The sequence below is a fragment of the Cyprinodon tularosa genome, unplaced genomic scaffold, assembly GCF_016077235.1.
Source record: "Cyprinodon tularosa strain WSP-4 unplaced genomic scaffold, ASM1607723v1 ctg337, whole genome shotgun sequence".
Taxonomy (NCBI): domain Eukaryota; kingdom Metazoa; phylum Chordata; class Actinopteri; order Cyprinodontiformes; family Cyprinodontidae; genus Cyprinodon; species Cyprinodon tularosa.
The window spans coordinates 36,888-59,118 of NW_024039049.1; the positions used below are offsets into that span (position 1 = coordinate 36,888).

Consider the following 22,231-nt stretch of genomic DNA (forward strand, 5'->3'; position numbering starts at 1 on the left):
TTTAATCTGAGAATTCTGACTTTTTTCTCAGAATTCTGACTTTAATCTGAGAATTCTGACTTTAATTTGAGAATTCTGACTTTAATCTGAGAATTCGGACTTTAATCTGAGAATTCTGACTTTTTTCTTAGAATTATGACTCTAATCTGAGAATTCTGACTCTAATCTGAGAATTCTGACATTAATCTGAGAATTCTGACTTTTTTCTCAGAATTCTGACTTTAATCTAAGAATTCTGACTTTTATCTGAAAATTCTGACTTTAATCTGAAAACCTGACTTTAATCTTAGAATTCTGACTTTAATCTGAGAATTCTGACTTTTTTCTCAGAATTCTGACTTTAATCTGAGAATTCTGACTTTAATTTGAGAATTCTGACTTTAATCTGAGAATTCGGACTTTAATCTGAGAATTCTGACTTTTTTCTTAGAATTATGACTCTAATCTGAGAATTCTGACTAATCTGAGAATTCTGACATTAATCTGAGAATTCTGACTTTTTTCTTAGAATTTTGACTTTAATCTGAGAATTCTGACTTTAATCTGAGAATTCTGACTTTTTTCTCAGAATTCTGACTTTAATCTGAGAATTCTGACTTTAATCTGAAAATTCTGACTTTAATCTGAGAATTCTGACTTTAATCTGAGAATTCTGACTTTAATCTGATAATTTTGACTTTTTTCTCAGAATTCTGACTTTAATCTGAGAATTCTGACTTTAATCTGAGAATTCTGACTTTTTTCTCAGAATTCTGACTTTAATCTGAGAATTCTGACTTTAATCTGATAATTTTGACTTTTTTCTCAGAATTCTGACTTTAATCTGAGAATTCTGACTTTAATCTGAGAATTCTGACTTTTTTCTCAGAATTCTGACTTTAATCTGAGAATTCTGACTTTAATCTGAGAATTCTGACTTTAATCTGATAATTTTGACTTTTTTCTCAGAATTCTGACTTTAATCTGAGAATTCTGACTTTAATCTGAGAATTCTGACTTTTTTCTCAGAATTCCGACTTTAATCTGAGAATTCTGACTTTAATCTGAGAATTCTGACTTTAATCTGAGAATTCTGACATTTTTCTCAGAATTCTGACTTTAATCTGAGAATTCTGACTTTTTTCTCAGAATTCTGACTTTAATCTGAGAATTCTGACTTTAATTTGAGAATTCTGACTTTAATCTGAGAATTCGGACTTTAATCTGAGAATTCTGACTTTTTTCTTAGAATTATGACTCTAATCTGAGAATTCTGACTCTAATCTGAGAATTCTGACATTAATCTGAGAATTCTGACTTTTTTCTTAGAATTTTGACTTTAATCTGAGAATTCTGACTTTTTTCTCAGAATTCTGACTTTAATCTAAGAATTCTGACTTTTATCTGAAAATTCTGACTTTAATCTGAAAACCTGACTTTAATCTTGGAATTCCGACTTTAATCTGAGAATTCTGACTTTAATCTGAGAATTCTGACTTTAATCTGAGAATTCTGACATTTTTCTCAGAATTCTGACTTTAATCTGAGAATTCTGACTTTTTTCTCAGAATTCTGACTTTAATCTGAGAATTCTGACTTTAATTTGAGAATTCTGACTTTAATCTGAGAATTCGGACTTTAATCTGAGAATTCTGACTTTTTTCTTAGAATTATGACTCTAATCTGAGAATTCTGACTCTAATCTGAGAATTCTGACATTAATCTGAGAATTCTGACTTTTTTCTTAGAATTTTGACTTTAATCTGAGAATTCTGACTTTTTTCTCAGAATTCTGACTTTAATCTAAGAATTCTGACTTTTATCTGAAAATTCTGACTTTAATCTGAAAACCTGACTTTAATCTTGGAATTCCGACTTTAATCTGAGAATTCTGACTTTAATCTGAGAATTCTGACTTTAATCTGAGAATTCTGACATTTTTCTCAGAATTCTGACTTTAATCTGAGAATTCTGACTTTTTTCTCAGAATTCTGACTTTAATCTGAGAATTCTGACTTTAATTTGAGAATTCTGACTTTAATCTGAGAATTCGGACTTTAATCTGAGAATTCTGACTTTTTTCTTAGAATTATGACTCTAATCTGAGAATTCTGACTCTAATCTGAGAATTCTGACATTAATCTGAGAATTCTGACTTTTTTCTTAGAATTTTGACTTTAATCTGAGAATTCTGACTTTTTTCTCAGAATTCTGACTTTAATCTAAGAATTCTGACTTTTATCTGAAAATTCTGACTTTAATCTGAAAACCTGACTTTAATCTTAGAATTCTGACTTTAATCTGAGAATTCTGACTTTAATCTGAGAATTCTGACTTTTTTCTCAGAATTCTGACTTTAATCTGAGAATTCTGACTTTAATTTGAGAATTCTGACTTTAATCTGAGAATTCTGACTTTAATCTGAGAATTCGGACTTTAATCTGAGAATTCTGACTTTTTTCTTAGAATTATGACTCTAATCTGAGAATTCTGACTCTAATCTGAGAATTCTGACATTAATCTGAGAATTCTGACTTTTTTCTTAGAATTTTGACTTTAATCTGAGAATTCTGACTTTTTTCTCAGAATTCTGACTTTAATCTAAGAATTCTGACTTTTATCTGAAAATTCTGACTTTAATCTGAAAACCTGACTTTAATCTTAGAATTCTGACTTTAATCTGAGAATTCTGACTTTAATCTGAGAATTCTGACTTTTTTCTCAGAATTCTGACTTTAATCTGAGAATTCTGACTTTAATCTGAGAATTCTGACTTTAATCTGAGAATTCTGACATTTTTCTCAGAATTCTGACTTTAATCTGAGAATTCTGACTTTTTTCTCAGAATTCTGACTTTAATCTGAGAATTCTGACTTTAATTTGAGAATTCTGACTTTAATCTGAGAATTCGGACTTTAATCTGAGAATTCTGACTTTTTTCTTAGAATTATGACTCTAATCTGAGAATTCTGACTCTAATCTGAGAATTCTGACATTAATCTGAGAATTCTGACTTTTTTCTTAGAATTTTGACTTTAATCTGAGAATTCTGACTTTTTTCTCAGAATTCTGACTTTAATCTAAGAATTCTGACTTTTATCTGAAAATTCTGACTTTAATCTGAAAACCTGACTTTAATCTTGGAATTCCGACTTTAATCTGAGAATTCTGACTTTAATCTGAGAATTCTGACTTTAATCTGAGAATTCTGACATTTTTCTCAGAATTCTGACTTTAATCTGAGAATTCTGACTTTTTTCTCAGAATTCTGACTTTAATCTGAGAATTCTGACTTTAATTTGAGAATTCTGACTTTAATCTGAGAATTCGGACTTTAATCTGAGAATTCTGACTTTTTTCTTAGAATTATGACTCTAATCTGAGAATTCTGACTCTAATCTGAGAATTCTGACATTAATCTGAGAATTCTGACTTTTTTCTTAGAATTTTGACTTTAATCTGAGAATTCTGACTTTTTTCTCAGAATTCTGACTTTAATCTAAGAATTCTGACTTTTATCTGAAAATTCTGACTTTAATCTGAAAACCTGACTTTAATCTTGGAATTCCGACTTTAATCTGAGAATTCTGACTTTAATCTGAGAATTCTGACTTTAATCTGAGAATTCTGACATTTTTCTCAGAATTCTGACTTTAATCTGAGAATTCTGACTTTTTTCTCAGAATTCTGACTTTAATCTGAGAATTCTGACTTTAATTTGAGAATTCTGACTTTAATCTGAGAATTCGGACTTTAATCTGAGAATTCTGACTTTTTTCTTAGAATTATGACTCTAATCTGAGAATTCTGACTCTAATCTGAGAATTCTGACATTAATCTGAGAATTCTGACTTTTTTCTTAGAATTTTGACTTTAATCTGAGAATTCTGACTTTTTTCTCAGAATTCTGACTTTAATCTAAGAATTCTGACTTTTATCTGAAAATTCTGACTTTAATCTGAAAACCTGACTTTAATCTTAGAATTCTGACTTTAATCTGAGAATTCTGACTTTAATCTGAGAATTCTGACTTTTTTCTCAGAATTCTGACTTTAATCTGAGAATTCTGACTTTAATTTGAGAATTCTGACTTTAATCTGAGAATTCGGACTTTAATCTGAGAATTCTGACTTTTTTCTTAGAATTATGACTCTAATCTGAGAATTCTGACTCTAATCTGAGAATTCTGACTCTAATCTGAGAATTCTGACATTAATCTGAGAATTCTGACTTTTTTCTTAGAATTTTGACTTTAATCTGAGAATTCTGACTTTAATCTGAGAATTCTGACTTTTTTCTCAGAATTCTGACTTTAATCTGAGAATTCTGACTTTAATCTGAGAATTCTGACTTTAATCTGAAAATTCTGACTTTAATCTGAGAATTCTGACTTTAATCTGAGAATTCTGACTTTAATCTGATAATTTTGACTTTTTTCTCAGAATTCTGACTTTAATTTGAGAATTCTGACTTTAATCTGAGAATTCTGACTTTTTTCTCAGAATTCCGACTTTAATCTGAGAATTCTGACTTTAATCTGAGAATTCCGACTTTAATCTCAGAATTCCGACTTTAATCTGAGAATTCTGACTTTAATCTGAGAATTCCGACTTTAATCTCAGAATTCCGACTTTAATCTGAGAATTCTGACTTTAATCTGAGAATTCTGACTTTAATCTGAGAATTCTAACTTGACGTGAGTTGTTTGGGAGGAACAGGAACACATTGGTGGAAAATGATGGAATGAGGCGACTTTTTCCGTCCCTGAGGGTCCCTGCTGATGCTATTTGATTAATGGAAGATCAGAAGGTGATTAAAACATGAAAGCTAGTCTCTAAAACAGACATGGATACAGCTGGATGATAACATGATTGTTAGCTGTCAGAATTCAGTCAGAAGTCTGAGATTAAAATCAAAATTATGAGATTCGAGTCAAAATTCTAAGATTAAAGTTGGAATTCTAAAAAAAAAAAAGTCAGAATTCAGAAAAAAAGTTGGAATTGTCAGATTAAAGTAATAATTCTGAGATTAGAGACAGAATTCTGAGTTGTTTCCCTCATTAAACTGAAATAATATTTAAAAATCGGCTAACTTCTTTCTTTCTGTGGCCCTAATCCTTATAATTCCATCCACAGTCAATCATGGCTGTTCTCTGAGGCTCAGACTACATTTCCCATCATGCCCGGTGAGCCCTCCCCTCGCATACCTCTGCTGTGTGCTCATGCTGGCTGTGGGAGCCCACTCAGGACAGCAGCAGCAGCAGCAAAAGTTTCCACAGTGGAATGGGAAAGTTAGAGAGGAAATGTTTGTGTGATTCTGTCCCAGATTGGATCCACGCAGGGATGAAGGATTGGATATAAGAACCGAAGCGGTGGATTTAATCCCAACAAACATTTTACAGATTATTGTTTGATTTTTCTTTGATCGACCGCGCTGCGAACTAAGTTTAAAGCATCGAGCTGAAACCTGCCGTGGAACAGAAGAATGCTTCCCGTCACGCAGCGCCGCGGGTTGGGCGGTTTTTCCCTGGTTCTCCTGCTGGTTGCGGGACTGCAGCGTGGAGCGGGGGCCCACGCGGGGACCTGCCCCCCTCCCTGCGTGTGTTCTGGGGAGCGGGTGGACTGCGGCCGAGTGAGAAGGGGCCGAATTCCAGACCCCCTCCCGGAGTGGACGGTGCAGCTGTGAGAAACATCTTTTTATCTTTTAAAATCCTTTATTTCTCATTTATTTCTTTTATTCATCAGCTTCGGTTGGTTTGGGTTTAACCCCCCCACCCCCCAATATTAGGATCAAACCTTTTTTATTCTGGGTGTCTGCAGGAGAGGCCACATCTAACATGTAGATGCACTGATCATCACCCAATCTAATATAGATCTACACTGATTTTATCTCTAAAATGATCTAATCTCTAATCCCACATTAGTGTTGGGGGGGGGGGGGGGGTGAAATTGGAGTCGGTCACTGATCTGCCAATTTCTCAAAAGTAAAATAATAAAGTTAAAACATGAGTTTATTTAGGCTTTAACAGATTATTTGCTGCAGATTCTGTAATAACTGGAACTATTTTAATCCCTCCCTTCAAAAGTAAGTGGAACAAATCTCCTGTTGTGTTTATAATAATAATTTTCCAGTGGGTTTAGAGCCAATTTCATAATTTGCAATAATTTTATTTTATTTTTTGTGTGCAGAAAGTCAATGACTTTGGTTAAAGCCTAAATCTGGGCAGTTTGGCTGCAGATTTAAACAGAAATGTTAGGATTTAGCATCTGACTGAGCGCCGGCAGAAAGTTGCTGCTGTGGAAACTTGTCACAGAAAGCGGCAGAAACAGCCTGGGGAGGGGGGATGCTAATTTATGAGATGCTCTCCAGCACATCTTAAACCCCTTAAACTGCTCAACTCTTTGTTTTCCAGCACCCCATTATTTCTGCTGAATTAGCAGCAGCAGGGCCAGCAGTGGTTCTGATTAGGGAGGAGCGTGTAGCTCTGGGCTGGGGGGGGGGGGCAAACCCTCAGCAATAGATGGAGGAGGGGGGAGCGGCTGTTGAAGGAATTTGCTGTGAAGAGAATAATATGCTGAAATAGTTATATATTTGTTAAAATGCTTTCAATCTAAAATAAAACTAAAGTTAAACAAAATAATTTATGATTTATTTCACTTTTTAAACTTTGCCTCATTTAGACCTTCAGACCAAAATAACCTTAAATGCAACTAGAGCTGAAATGATTAATCGAATATTAAAATAGTCATCAACTAATTTAGTAATCAATCGTTAACTGGAGTATAGCGACTCTAAAACGTGGCTTTAGCTGACAGAGGGACAAACTCAGAGCACTAATTATACCAAGATTGTGAAAAAAATATATCAAAATTTTGCATTTAAGATGGAAAAAAAACTAAAGAATTCCACAAGTCAAAAAGTTTTAGTTCCACTTGGTTTTATTCTGTTTAAAATCTTCTTTAAGGAACCTTTTGTTATCTGATTATTCACACAAATAATTGTCAGATTAATCGATTATCAACATAATGATTAGTTTTATCAGTCTCCTCCTGTCCCTCAGTACATAAACCCAATTAAAAATGATTAGATGATTGGAAATAACTATAAATCTTCTTCTGGTTCATTTGAATTTTTGCTGGAATAATGATTTAGAAGAGGGGATGAAGTAAGAAAGAGGTGGGGGTGGGGCTGCTGCTGGAAGACAATGAAAACACATGTTTTCAAATTTGTTTTTTTTGTTTTTAATACTGACTTTATTTTAGGACAAGAATCCATTTATTTAAGAAATTTACTAGAATGAAGATATTAATTCTGATTTAAAACCAAACTTAAATTTTTTAATGAACGATGGAGGTAAATAGTAAAAAAAAAATGGCAAACAGTTTAACTTTTTAAAACTTTTTTTCTCATTCGCTTATATGGCTCTGATTAGGATGATGGGAGGAGAGGAAGAAATTTGGTTAAAACGCGTTCATTAAAATAGCGCCATATATGGTTAATATGTGAAAATATAAATCCAAACATTGATTAATAAATTGAAAACAGCCTTAAATCTTCCTCTGGCACATTGGAATTGTCGACCCCAGAAGGACCAAAATGATCGGCGCTATAGTGATAAACTTTTGAAGCCTGTTCCAGACTCTAGTCTTTATAGTTTTAGACGTATTAAAAATGACAACGTAGCAAAACAACTTAAAGCTATTAGAAAGTGTCTAAAGAGCAAAACTTTTATTTTGAAGGCTTCATCATCTAGTGTGTCTCTATAACACGCTACAGTAATTTAAAAAAATGAGCAGCTCACAAAATAAATAACAAATAAAAGCCTTGATAATGCCAAAGGTAAAACTTTTTCTATGTAACGCCACCTACTGGTAACCTAGCAAAATGGCTTCAGTCTTGTTGGATCGACCCGTAAGCATATTTGTTCTAGGGCTGGGCGACAACTCCTAAAAATGAAATGTCAGATTTATTTTTTTATCTGATTTAAGTTTTTCATTTTTTTTTTTTTATTGGCAGCCATGCTTATGTTAGCTAACAGCTAGCTTGTTAGCTATCTGGACCGGAATTCTTTTCTGACCGTTTAAAAAAAAATGCATAGATGATTTTATTCCTCTTTTTCAAAAACAAACTTCTCACTTACCTGTAGTTATGATGTCGTTAGCCGTTTCCTGTGATGCTGCTACTAGCTAATCTGCAACCTGAGCGTAATACTTTAGCTACAGAAACTACGAGGTGCCAAAAATGTGCCGTCATAAAAAAAAATCTGTGCCTTCTTTTCTTTTTTTAAATCGCCCGCAACAAAATTTATTAATTGAATCTATTTTTATTTTTATTTTTTTGCCCAGGCCTAACTCGTACCACTGTACCTGTTAGCATTTTTGCTTATGCTAATTCACATTAGCTTTGTCATTGGTTTTAGTTGATAGTTAAGTATTGATTGCTGTAATTTATTAAAAAATATACTTAAAATGTTTGTCATTATGATCCTTTTTAACACTTGACATCATTAATCCACCTGATGTTTGTTTTAAATAAAAAATCTAAATTTTTTTTTGCTTTTCTTCCAGCTAGCGTTTTTTATTTAAATTTTTTTTTTGTTTTCCACATACCACCTAAAAAAATTTTTTTTTTTCGTGTTTTATCAAAGTAAAACAGGATAAAAAGTGACCTATTTTATAGTTTGTTTTGTAATGACTGCTTAGGCTCCTCCCACTGGAGTAGAGTGGTAGCACCGCCCACTCCGTTCGGGGTAACTCTCAAAAACAACAAGTTTAAAAACACAAATAGATGCATTTTTTTTCTCTCTCAGCCCTTAAAGGGAGCCGGTCTCTTTTTTTTCATTTATCTGCCAAATGTTCAGAATAATTCTTAAATCTAATCGGAAACTAAAATGCAGCTTTATTAAACATTTTCCCTGCAGGTGTGGGAATCAGTTTCTCAGCGCCTGATGAGGCCGTGCGGCGTCGTGATGTCAGCCGCGGCGTTCGCACAGGTTACGGCCTGTCCTCTTATCTTTCTGCACTCACTGCCTCCTTTGTGAGGGAAATGGAAGTGCAGAGTTTATCTCTGGACACCTTTCCCACACGGCCTGCAGAGCTGCATCAACACGTTGGCGTCGGGTGAGAAAAAGGGGGAGGGAGTTTTAGAAAAGTAAAACTCAGCTTGATGAGTTCATGCAGCCGAGGAGCAGAAACGGGCTGAGAGGCTCAGAAGGCGTTCCTCTGTTCTTTTCCCGGCATTACTAATACATTAGTAGTTGTTAGCCCCCCCTGTCCCCCCAGGACTCCTTGATGGATTCCAGATGAGGGAGGTAAGAGTGAGGAGGAGGGGAGGTGTTAAAAAGCATCTGGTACCACAGCGTTGATCGTCCGCAGCAGCGCCAATAACTGCGGCGCTTTATGGCGCGTGAGGCTCCGCCTGCCAGATCTCTGCTGCTGCTTTTAAGGTTCATTTAAAGAAAAGAAGAGGCTGTGGGGAGCGGGGGGCGGCCCCCAGTCAGCTGCAGCCCGGCTGACTGAGCGCTCAGACCAACTTCAACACAGCAGAAAACTCTACTAACTGTAAAATAGTTTATATGAAATGATTCGAGCTCTTCAAACTGTTCATTTAAGCATCTAAAATCTGTGCATTTCTACGTAGACATAGGATGACACGCATTTCTATTTACTATACGAAAACTTTGAATTAGATTGCATGTCCCAATATCTACAGAGGATTGCTTAAAATATATATATTTAATGCATAGTTTAAAGCGGGAAAAGCAACAATCTCTACTGCAGCTGGCACCAGCAGAGCTGTAGTTCTTTGATTAGTTTGCAGACATGCTGGGAAATATCTTCATTAGGTGGTTTTTTTCTGCACGATTCAACCTTTTATGGAGTCGGTGGCTCAGAGCGCACCCAGCCTGGAGGAGCCGGGCCTCTACAGCAATCATAATCATCTTAAACATCTTTGATTATTTTAGATTTTAGGCTGAAGCCTAACTTTGTAAATGTCCAAATATGTTTACTGGATTAATCCAGCTTTTTCATAGAGACCATGTTTACTGAGCTGATTGATGTAACCTGCTTTCAGCCGCAGACGAGCAGCAGGTGTGGTTTGTTACTCTCTGTACAGTTTGGAAAAATCTGGGTCGTTGTTTGGCTGTGACTCCATCCTGGAGAGAAATATCAGCTGTGCTGCTGCCATCAACACCTTTGTTTCTAGATGTTGGAGCTTGGCCTGTTTTCCAGTGTAGTCCTGTTTCTCTGACTGTGACTAACTGGATGTGCTCTCTTCATCCTCTGACATGGGAGCTGGCTCGGAGCTCGTCTGCCTGGCTGTGTGTTTCCTGTGGAGCTGGTTGACAGTTGCCTTTTGTATCTATGCTTCTTTTTCTATGTCTGCTTCTGTCTCCTTGAACCCCAGTGGGCCTCAGCAGATGGCCGCTCACACTGAGCCTGGTTCTGCTGGAGGTTTCTTCCTGTTCAAAGGGAGTTTTTCCTCTCCACTGTCGCTACAAGCATGCTTAGTGTGAGGGATTGCTGAGCAGTCAATGAGTCCATGCAATCAGCTGGTTTTCCTTAGATAGAAAACTTTGAATCAATCTGACTTGATGATCTGGTGAACTGGATCTATAGATACTATATTTGTTTGGTTTTAAAGCTGGAAGCTGTTTTAGGGATCATCACCTGGGATTTTACTGGAAAATCTAGCTGCAGTGAACGACCATTTTAAAAATCAGTTATTCTGTTATTTTTTTATTAATAATCGGATAGCGAAAGGTTCCTTAAAGAAGATTTTTTATGAAATTAAACCAGGTGAAACTAAAATGTTTGTACTTGAGGACTGGAAGTACTGGATAGATGTTCTGTTACATACCGGTATATTTTTAATAATTTTGGTATAATTCCTGCTGGAAGTGGGTCGCTCTGTCAGCTAAAGGCCTGTTTAATGCATATTGCCGTACTTTATTCAATAAAAACACCATAATTCTCCATATTTAAATCTTCCAATGGAACTGTAGCGCACTGTCGTAAATATGCTCAGCTGTTCTCCTGGTTTCTCCGTCAAGCCAGGCGCGGTTGTTTTGAGCTTAGCAGACAGGCGAACGCAACGAATGACTAATGCTGCGTTCACACCGCAGCTGGCGCGACAGAAGCAGCGAGTTTACATGCAAAGTCAATGGTTGACGCGCGTCAAGGCGCAGCAAAAGGTCCCGCGGCGCGTTTTGAGCAGCAGGCGCAGCGCATCTGAGCAGCTGAAACAGCAGCGCGTCGGGCGCGTTTAATCATCTGACGCAGGGAGAGAGACACAGCGCTGATGATCAGAGCGCTATGATCACTCCTCTTAAACAGTTTATTGACGCCTAAATTAACTTAAAATGCAGAAATCTGCCGGCAGAATATGTTCGCTTTTATTATCCTGCTGCCTGCAGTTTGGATTATTTAGATGAAAAACACCTACCAGCTGCCGCGGTGAACCGCGAGGAGGCAACCTGGCCAGAGGCTGCTGATGAAGGGATCCCTTCTGTCGGCGCCCCGCTGGTATGTGGGGGTCTGAGCGGCTCCGACAGAAATAATATTGAAGGCAGGATGATAATCTGGATGAACTGACTGCACTGATTACGTTTTCAGGTGTATTTTCTCATTTAAACACATATTAAAACTACTTTATTCCCACTGATCACAGCAAATATAGCTGCAAGGCAGAGAAAGGATAGTGAAGCTCCGCCCAACGCGCGTCAGACCCACTTTTGGACCGCACAGCCAGAGCAGCAAAGCTGCTTCAGCCGCGCGTCAGAACTAACTGGTACAAGCAGCAAAAATGAAGCAGCAGGCGCGATTTTGCTGCTTTTGCTGCGGGAACGTAGCATAACTGCACAAAGATCGCCACTGTGCTAGCAGCGAGAATGCTTTTAACTGGGGGGTGTAGCAGTTCTCGCCGTAAAGCAAGACTGACTCTCGCGAGACTTCTGAGCCTGTGGGTGCGGGCCGAGGGCTCCAGCAATTGCAAGTGCGGTATTTCCCCCACAGACCACCAGGGCGGCCGAGAAAACCTTTGTTCGACCTGAAATGACTCATTTAATCATCCATAACGTTATGCCTTTAACACATGGGAAAAAAACCTGATTTCTAGGCGATGGCAGCGTCATTACCCGATCCGTCCTGCACATCCTGATTTACATCTGTGTTTCCATAAATAATGTAATTATGGTACAAAAATGATATATATAAATGAAATGAAATAAAATATATAGCATAATGTTAACATGAGAGGAAAAGATAAAACTCAAAAAGCTGATAAAGTTAGCTCCTGGAAGTAGCGTAGGATCCCATTTTCTGTACAGATCTGGAACAGAGGATAAAACAGGGTTTTAAAGGCACACTATGCAACATTTTTCAGTTAATGTGTTCCATAACGTTTTGGATGATTAAATGAGTCATTTCAGGTCGTACAAAGGTTTTCTCGGCCGCCCTGGTGGTCTGTAGGGGAAATACCGTACTTGCAATTGCAGGAGCCCTCGGCCCGCACCCACAGGCTCAGAAGTCTCGTGCATCGCGAGTCGGTCTTGCTTTACGGCGAGAACTGCTACCTGCCCCAAGTGAAAGGCATGCTCATTGCTAGCGCAGTGGCGATATTTGTGCATTTATCATGGCGGAACCTAGCCTGAGTGCCATTCTGAACTTAGTCCCGCCCACAACGTTTAAGGTCGGGAAGTTCGGTCTGGCATTGCTCAACACTAGCGCGAGTATGCTAGCACAATATCTGGCGGGCCAATCAAATTGTCAGGGCGGGCTTTATACGATGATGGACAGATGATCAACAGTAACGTAATCAACCACGTCACCAAAGAGCGCTTGGGTGACAACAACAATGGCTGCCGCTGGAGAGTTGAGGTGAGTGGATTCTGCTATTAGGTCTGTTCTAGAAGATATCGACAGCAAATTAATTTTGAAAGAGGAACAGAGAAACGCGATCAAGGCTCATCTTCTTATTCTAGGCGTGCAACTGCACGCTTTGATTTTTGTGGACAACAACTATTCGTCGCTTAACATACGTCACGCACTCCGTTGCTCTTATTGGTTGTAGGTCTATCCAATTGAGTGCAGAGGCATTTTTTTTCCTAGTTCGTTCGAAACACGCCCCATAATCACAGCTCTATGGAGCAGTATCAGACTCATTCTGACAAGAATTGAGTAGGACTACGTCAGGCTAGGCACAACCAGCGAGAATGTTCAAATTCAAAAATTGGAACAAAATAGTCACTTACCGCAGTAGACATGGTGATTCGTTGCGTTCGCCTGTCTGCTAAGCTCAAAACCAGGAGAACAGCTGAGCATATTTACGACAGGGCACTTTTACTTTCGCCCTCTGGGGGGAGCCTCGCTGGAAAATCAACACTGGTTGCATAGTGTACCTTTAAGGCATTTATTTTATAAGGAAATAAATTATTAACCTTTAAGACGGAGGTCTTCATCAGGGGGTCCACGACCCCTAGGGGGCTACAGAGGTACTGCATAGAGGTCACAAAGTTCTCGTTGATCAGACTTTTTTTTTTCTAATCCCCCCTGAAGTTTTTTCCACTAATTGAAATATCTTTAAATCCACATGAACATGAATCCAACAGACTGTAGTAAACAGATAAATGGAGGCAGATGTCTTTCAGTCATCAATGCTCACATTCAGAGACACACAGGAGCTCTTTCAAGCTGGACACCGTTTCATTCACAACACCTGTCCCATCAACCAGGAATCAGAAATACTTTAATAATCCCAGGGAGGGATTACTTTAGTTACATTACTCCATCTGTAATAGAGGGACTATAGGACCAGTTTGATAGAACACTATTTATTACAATATATATAAGGGATGCACGATATAATCGGCCCCCTATCGGTATCGGCCTTAAAACTGAATATCGGACATCGGCCACCCCACCGATATTTAACCCGATATTTGATCAGCTTCTGAGTTTCTAAAGTCTAAAAAAAAATAAAAAATAATACTTCTTCTTCTTCCTCAAAAACTTCTTTTTTACAGACTTAAAAACTTCTAAAGACGAGGGAAAAAATATTGATACATTAAAATATCCCAATATCTTCCTATGCTGATATATTGCCATTTAAAAACACCATATCAATCTCTTTCACTAATGAAATATTGCTATATGTCATCGTTATGCTACGAAATCCCCCGAAAATTCACCAAATGTTGCCATATTTTTATATGTTGATATATTGACGCGGTATCGATCTATTTTACTAACAAAGTCTCACAAGAATTTGCAAAATATCACGAGAGTTTGTAACAGAACGATGAAATTTCACGAGATTTTGAAAGTAAAATATATCGATACCGCGTTTTTAAAAATATATTTGATATCAGCATATGAAAATATATTTGAGTTTATTATTTTTCAAGTGTCAGAAATGGATAACAAAACTGCTATTTTCAATGACTACTTATTTTTGTCCAGCTTTAACATCGGTATCGATATCGGTTATCGGCTACATGAGTTTTAAAATATCGGCATATCGGATATCGGCCAAAATCCCAATATCATGCATCCCTAATATATATATATAATTATGGGGTCCCTGCTCCATCTCACCATCAGTTTGGGGTCCTTGGCCTGGAAATCATTGAAGGCCCCTGATTTAAAACGTATTTTAGTACGCTTACTATCTATAAAAATGTAATTCTGGTGTTTTTAACTAAATAAAATTCCTTCCTGTTCCATGATGCCAGGCATGGCCAAGATATTATGGGGAAGTTAGAAAAAGAGGGTTGTGCATTTATATTACTTTCTGCTCCTTTCACAGAGACCTGAGCCATAACAGATTGCAAGTTCTGGACAGGAATCTGTTTTCCAAACTGGTCTGTTTAAATGAACTGTGAGTATTCTGTGTTTTCTTTGCTCGGGTTTAATAGTAGCCGTTATTCATCCTTCGGTGTCGTTAAAGTTTGCTCTTCTTTTACATCCGCAGAAAGCTGAATCACAACAAACTGGAGGCCGTTCCTGATCTGGGTCCTCATGCGTCCAACATCACCACGCTCATCCTGTAAGTAAAAGTTTTTTTGGTAGCGAGTTTTAACGGCGGTTATCTGGACTGTTGCTGTGGGTCCGACTCGGCTCGTTCCCAGACTTGGAGACACGGCGGAGCACAAATGTCACCGCTGCTAATGGAAACATTTTCCCTTCTGTCTGGGAAGAGGATTTAAAATCGTTTTAATTCCACTCTTTAAGAGGATATTAGTGCCGTAAGAAAACAAAGAAAGAAAACTGAATTAAAAGCAAAAAAAGCCATTTTCTCCCCTGCAAACTGTGAGCTGGTAATTGTCTGGAATCTTGTTTTGCAAGACGTGCTTTCAGAATCGCTCCAGATATTAGTCTGTGAAACCTCAACAATTTTCATTGGGTCTGCGGCGCATTTCTCAGAGCTGCCCAGCGTGAAGTTGCGGCGGAGGAATGCACATGTTGCTAGACGAGGCGTATTCCTCATCAAGCCCAAACACGACGGGCGGCAGCAGCCGCCGCAGGCTGCGCTCCGACTCAATCAACAATTTGTTTGCAGTTTTTGGGAGAGAAATCTCACCTGCAGCAATATTTTTTTTTTTCTAAGCAAAGAAACATGAGCAGCACAGCCTTTTTTTCTTTCTTTCCCAGAACTTTTCCAACAGGGAAGGGGATTATTCTCTGTTTCTTAGAATCGAGTTCTGTTACATTTAATCCTTGCTTAGACTTTGATTTTTTATAATCGCCTAACATGCAATAAAATACTAAGTAAGACAGGTATACTTCCCCCTTTTTTAAGGAGTTTAAGCATTTTAATGAGCACACCAAGTGACCTCTCATTGAAAATTGTCTCTAATGTTCATAAATCGTGTTCATTATTATTATGTTGAAGCTTCCAGGGAATAAAAAAAAAATCTGTGATGGTTCTATTTAAATCTCCCCAAATAAAGTCTGAGTTTCTGATAATAAATAGGTCAAGAAACACGACCCCCCCTAAGAGAAGATGGGATAAGACTGTGGGACGCCGTGACTTTTAGTATCACTGACTGGGACAGTTCTCTGATGCATTTATTCCCCCGGTCGCTTCAGTAAACGGGGTTTCTGCCGATCCATGAAAAAGTATTAAAGATAAAGTTCTTTAATTTAAAACTAACGCCTTAATTGGATTTAAAGGAAAAGTCCGGTCAGCAAGGAATAATCAATGGATTATTATTTATACCTAAAACTAGGGATGCACGATATAATCGGCCCCCTATCGGTATCGGACTTAAAACTGAATATCGGACATCGGCCACCCCACCAATATTTAACCCGATATTTGATCAGCTTCTGAGTTTCTAAAGTCTAAAATAAATAAATAAAATACTACTTCTTCTTCTTCCTCAAAAACTTCTTTTTTACAGACTTAAAAACTTCTAAAGACGAGGAAAAAGATATTGATCCATTAAAATATCCCAACATCTTCATATGTTGATATATTGCCATTTAAAAACACCATATCAATCTCTTTTACTAATGAAATATTGCTATAAGTCATCGTTATGCTACGAAATCCAACGAAAATTCACGAAATGTTGACATATTTTTATATGTTGATATATTGACGCGGTATCGATCTATTTTACTAACAAAATCTCACAAGAATTTGCAAAATATCACGAGAGTTTGTAACAGAACGATGAAATTTCACCAGATTTTGAAAGTAAAATAGATCGATACCGCGTTTTTAAAAATCGATTTGATATCAGCATATGAAAATATATTTGAGTATATTATTTTTCAAAGTGTCAGAAATGGATAACAAAACTGCTATTTTCAATGACTACTTATTTTTGTCCAGCTTTAACATCGGTATCGATATCGGTTATCAGCTACATGAGTTTTAAAATATCGGCATATCGGATATCGGCCAAAATCCCAATATCGTACATCCCTACCTAAAACTAATACGTTCGCAGTGATTTAACGAATTTAGCATTAATCAGTACAGAAATTAACAATTTTCATGGCGATCACAGAGTCTGGGAGCGGCCATTTTTGCCCAAATATAGTAGCCCCTCCCTCCTGCCATCTTCCAGCAGTGACGTCACGGTGCGGTAAGCCTAGCGCCATTCTCCCCGCTTTACAAGCTAAATCAATGGGAACTACTAGACACATCTGCAATCAACAACAATTATTGAAGATTTCCAGAGGACTTCACCGTTGAAATTCAACAGAGCTATAGTGAAACTGACAATGCCCACGTGCATCGCAGCTGGATGCTGGAATACATCGGGGAAAAGTTAAAAAAAGAGTTATTCCACCTTTCTGATTCCTGATCCTCCACGGACGGGTTGGTCGTTGGATCGCCAACTTGAAGAGGGAGGATTTGCCATCGAACTTCTGGCCAGAGAAAAAACCCGTAATATGTAGCCAACATTTGGAAGAAGAATGTTTTCAAGATGACTTGGATAATAGCGCGTTGTGACAAACACCAGATACAGCACTGGGACTTGATCAACAGCCGATACCGCACCGTGACGTCACTAACCAGTAGGTGGCAGTAGTGTTCTTTGACAAACATGGATGCCTCCAGTAAAGCACATTCACATGAAAATTACTCTGAATTAAAAACACTGATCATTTATTGAACAGGATGGAATCATTTCAGATTTAAAGAACTTTCAGAAGTTTGAATTCTGAATATGACTCTTCCTTTAACAAAACTCGCTCTCCTCCTCGCTTTCCGGGTGGATCATCTAAATAAGTGGTCCTCCTAACTGTCAATCATTCTGGTGACATGTTTCCATAAGGCCGTCCTACGTGCTCGTCCTGTTAGCGATCTTTTTCTGCGAACTTTCAGGCGTATATCTGTGGTGAACTACGGTTTCAGGCGGTCATTGAAGCTCACCTTTTCCTTGACATCGTCGTTTCTTAGACCCCGTCCCCACGAAGTCAAACCCTGGCCTAAACGCACAAATTTTTCACCAAACCAGCCTCTCATCCACACGAAGCCGGCGTTTCGGGGATCTGTAAACGATCTTTTTTTATTCAGCCTTCAGAGTGGGAAGATTTTGAAACGCCGTTTTCGCGTTTCCATCTTTAAGCTCTAACCGCATTTTTTTTCTTACACGCATGCGTCATAGCGTCGCCTCTAAACACGCATGCGCGACACAGTATCACAACAACAATGGCGCCGTACTGTGTTGAATGGTTGCTGCTAATGCTACTCACCCTGCTGTCGGGCTTACAACAGAATCTTCTTCTTCTGGAATATCTCCAGGAAGAACAGAGCAATATCGACCACATAGTTCAGCACCTGAATTTGACTGAACCACCAAAATGGACCCGCAGGGCAACCATGTATAAATATTAGTGCGCATGCCCAACATTTCGTCGCCTATTTTTGCTTTGGCACCACAGCGCCACTTACAGGCCTGGCATACATTTTGCAGCGTTTTCATGCATTCGTGTGGACGATCACATTTATTTTACGTCTCTGTCTTTACGACAAACGTTCTGGAAAATATTAGCGTTTCGTGTTCGTTTTGACTTCGTGTGGACGGGGCCTTAGTCACCAATTTAGTGCTACTTGGTTCCCAATGGAATTTCCCATTGGGAACCTACTAGCACTAAGTTGCTAACTGGTTAGCAAGATGCTTCAGACATACCGGCTACAACCAAACCTTCCGCCACAACAATCCCGCCCCCTTGATAATCGACCAATTCACTTTATTCACTCGTGTAAAGGTGATCACCACTCTGGAGAATTCGGAAATGCAACGTTCGGAGCAGCCGCTTCCCTACGACTTTAAAAGTGTTTAAAATAACAGAAAATAAACAGTTTTTACAGTATAAATACTTTGCATGTGGAATATGGGAGAAGATCCTTGCTTTCTTTCACATGAAGGCTTCACTTCTTAACTTTCTTCCCAAATATTGAGCAGTTCACTATGATTTTTTTTCTCCTTTTCTAACCAGTGGGACACTTTTCAAGAATCTCTCTCCTTCGGTTTCCCTGAGCTGGGAGGGTTGTTAAAAAAGAAGAAAAAAAAAGAAGCTGAGGGTATCAAATAGCACTTATTCAAACAGCCAGTCAGACATAGCGGCAGCTCTCGCCGACTTCTTTGACCTCTCAGCTTCAAGTAAAAACAAACGGCAACAACCCTGCAGCTGGTAGTAATTCAGTCGAGATCATCTTAATTAATTGAACAATTTCCTTGGAATTTATGGGGGAGGGGGTTGGGCCCCCACCACCAACAAATCCCCAAAGTCACCATTGGGACAACGGCTTAGATTTGGCCTGCAAAGACGATAAGAATAAGAAAAAACGGATGATTATGATCATTTTCAATATGTGTTTGATTAGTTTCCATTGATCATTTTTAAGATTTAAGACAATAAAAGCCTTAAATAGTCTGAAAAAGGGGAGTTAAAAAGCAGAGCCTCGTGTGTGTAAGATATCTGACAAGTTTAATACGGCGTCTGAGCAGTGAACGCAGCGCTGGTTTTCATTAGCGGCGCCACGGCTGTGAGAGGGGAGCCATCAGATCGAGCACCAAAACTCTGTTCTTTTTCCAATAGGAAATACCACACACACACACACACCAGTGGGACGGTTTAAAGGGAAGAAAAAGCTTCTTTCCGTTTGAAAATCTCGCTCTATTAAAATTATTCGCTGCTTAGTGGACGTCGGTTTACAGAAAACACATGTCAACAATGGCAGGCGTCGGGGAAAGCTCTCACGATTTCCCATTTTTTCACCGTTTGTGGGGTCTGGTCTGCTGGACTCCGGCAGGTCGGAGCTCTTGTGAACTCGGTGTCGCCGGTATAAAAACTGTAAAGTCTACATGGAATTTAATTCTTCGCCTGTGTGCCTCTAATTTCCCACTGGGTGTCCATTTTGGAGAGCCTGAAAACTGATCAGCTTTTGTTTGGAGCCAGAAGGCTGTGGAGCGTGCAGACCTCTGAGTCTCCCATCAAACCGTCTTTCATCGCAGCGATGGATCCAGAGGACGACCGCAGACATTTTCAGGGTTCCCCATCAACCAGATTACAATAACGTAAACCAAAATGTTAAAGACTGTTTAATTTTCCTTAATATGCTTTCTGTTCTACTTATCCAGTTTTTATTCCCATAATGCTTCAGTGTAGTGGTGGTAAAAAGAACCATAATTCAAATTTTAGTAATTTTAAGTTGAGATAGACTCTTTGATCAGGATATATGGAGTAAATTTTTTTCCTTAAAGTCGGGCAAACACTGTGCGTTTTTTTCAATCGTTGCGACGAACTCCATTTCAATCATTACACCCCAGCCATGATTCTGTGTTTTCAGCTGAGAGGAGGAAGAAGAAGAATCCTTGTTTTCCCACTGAGCGATTTGCCCACGACCACCTTATGACGGCCGACTAATTTTCAAACATGTTTAATTTTTTCTCCCGACCTACGATTCCTGATGGGGAGGTGGTCGTTAGAGGCTGATCGCCCCTCGTTACCCGCTGTACATGACACCAAGCACCACGAGGGGTGTAAATCACATCCATCATGGCGATTCGATTCAGTATCGATTTCCTGACCCAACGATTCGATTATTTTCGATACTCAAGAATACACCACGATTCGATTAATAGATTAATTTTTTTTTTTTTTTTTTTTTTTTTACACCTTACAGGCTAGACAATGTTTCAAATTTGAAATAAATCAATGAAAGCTGAAATATCGTTACGCATTTTTTTTTTTTTTTTTAGAAACAACAGCAAATAACAGAAGTAGAAAAGTTGCATCAAAAAATACTGCAGAGAATCAGTGCAATGAGTTCAATGCAATACCTCGGCTCCAGACGCCCCGCCCCCTCTGCTGACACTCCGCTGCTCCTCTCCCAGATTGTAGCTGACCGCAGACAGCGCCGCAGACAGGAGGCCGGCTTGTTTTGTTTTTATGTCCAAAATTGCGGAAAACAACTCGTGAAGTTTGACCCGCTAGAAGAGCGAGGTGCGCGAGAACGCTGGGACCCTTTTTGCATCTGGATCTCCGCTCTTTTTGGCCCTCATGTCCCTCCGTCGTCGGACTAAACTCGCCCCCACTTCCTCGCCGCCTCGGCCGTATCTGGACCCACAGCGTGTAGCTCAGACCACGCTTCAATACTGAGCATAAATAAAAAATGTCTGCATCAAGCTCACTGCGACACACTGCTGTAAGAGTATAACCAGGAAGCGAGGTAGGAGGGCAAAATAGGTTTAGCGCCACCGCAGCACGGGAGGAGAATTACACCCAGGAGTAAATGGATAAAAATAGACCGGAGGAAAAAAACATGAATCGATTCTCTTGTGGACGTGTCGATGCATCGGATCGTCGGCTGTTGGACCGATGCATCGATACGAAACGATAATTATTTACACCCCTACACACCACCGGGCTGAAAGTCAGCCCGATTGAAAAACTCTTGCATGACTGGAAAGTCACCCCGAAAAGAGAAAAAAAATCATACAGCGTACGCCCGGCTTCATGCTACATACAGACTGCAAGCAGCAGAAGCAGCTAGCTTACATGCAAAGTCGCATCAAGGTGCAGCAAAAGGTCCTGCAGCGTCTAGAGCAGCAGCTGCTGGAGTTGGAAAAATGGAACTTTATCCTCTGGACGCGCCTCATCAACCAATGAGAGAAGCTGATCTGGGAGCTGGCAGGGAGTCAGACGCAGCACTGCTGATGCAGAGCGCTATGATCACTCCTCTGAAACACTTTATTAACGACTAAATTAACTTCAAATGTAGAAACCTGCCGGCAGAATATGTTGGCTTTTATTATCCTGCTGCCTGCAGTTTGTAGCACAGACCTGAAAAACGCTAAGGAAAGGATAAAGAACCTCAATTAGCTACAATATTTATAGTTTAATATCTAATTTTTTGAACCCCAGTCGGCCTCAGCAGATGGCCGCTCACACTGAGCCTGGTTCTGCTGGAGGTTTCTTCCTGTTCAAAGGGAGTTTTTCCTCTCCACTGTCGCTACAAGCATGCTTACTGTGAGGGATTGCTGAAGAGTCAATGAGTCGATGCAATCAGCTGGTTTTCCTTAGATAGAAAACTTTGAACCAATCTGACTGGATGATCTGGATCTATATCCAGTGACCTGAGATGACATGATGTGAATTGGAGCTATAGAAATAAACTGAATAGAATTTTGTTTAAAAATTGTAAGTAAGGTTATCCAAAAGAATTACTCACAAAATTACAAATTAAGTAAAAGTAACAGGTACAGATAAGGAAACTACTCCCAAAA

The 22,231-nt window shown here is 38.8% G+C and overlaps 1 protein-coding gene across 1 annotated transcript in view; it reads left to right on the forward strand.

Annotated features, from left to right (window-relative positions):
* Positions 1 to 5,297: 5,297 nt before the first annotated feature.
* lrig3 (leucine-rich repeats and immunoglobulin-like domains 3) overlaps positions 5,298 to 22,231 on the forward strand; it is a 29,315-nt gene continuing 12,381 nt past the window's right edge. The window contains exons 1-3 of the mRNA XM_038294240.1: positions 5,298 to 5,660; positions 14,785 to 14,856; positions 14,950 to 15,024. Of these exons, the coding sequence (XP_038150168.1) occupies positions 5,464 to 5,660; positions 14,785 to 14,856; positions 14,950 to 15,024 (344 nt within the window). The 5' untranslated portion in view covers positions 5,298 to 5,463. The remainder of the gene's footprint in view (positions 5,661 to 14,784; positions 14,857 to 14,949; positions 15,025 to 22,231) is intronic.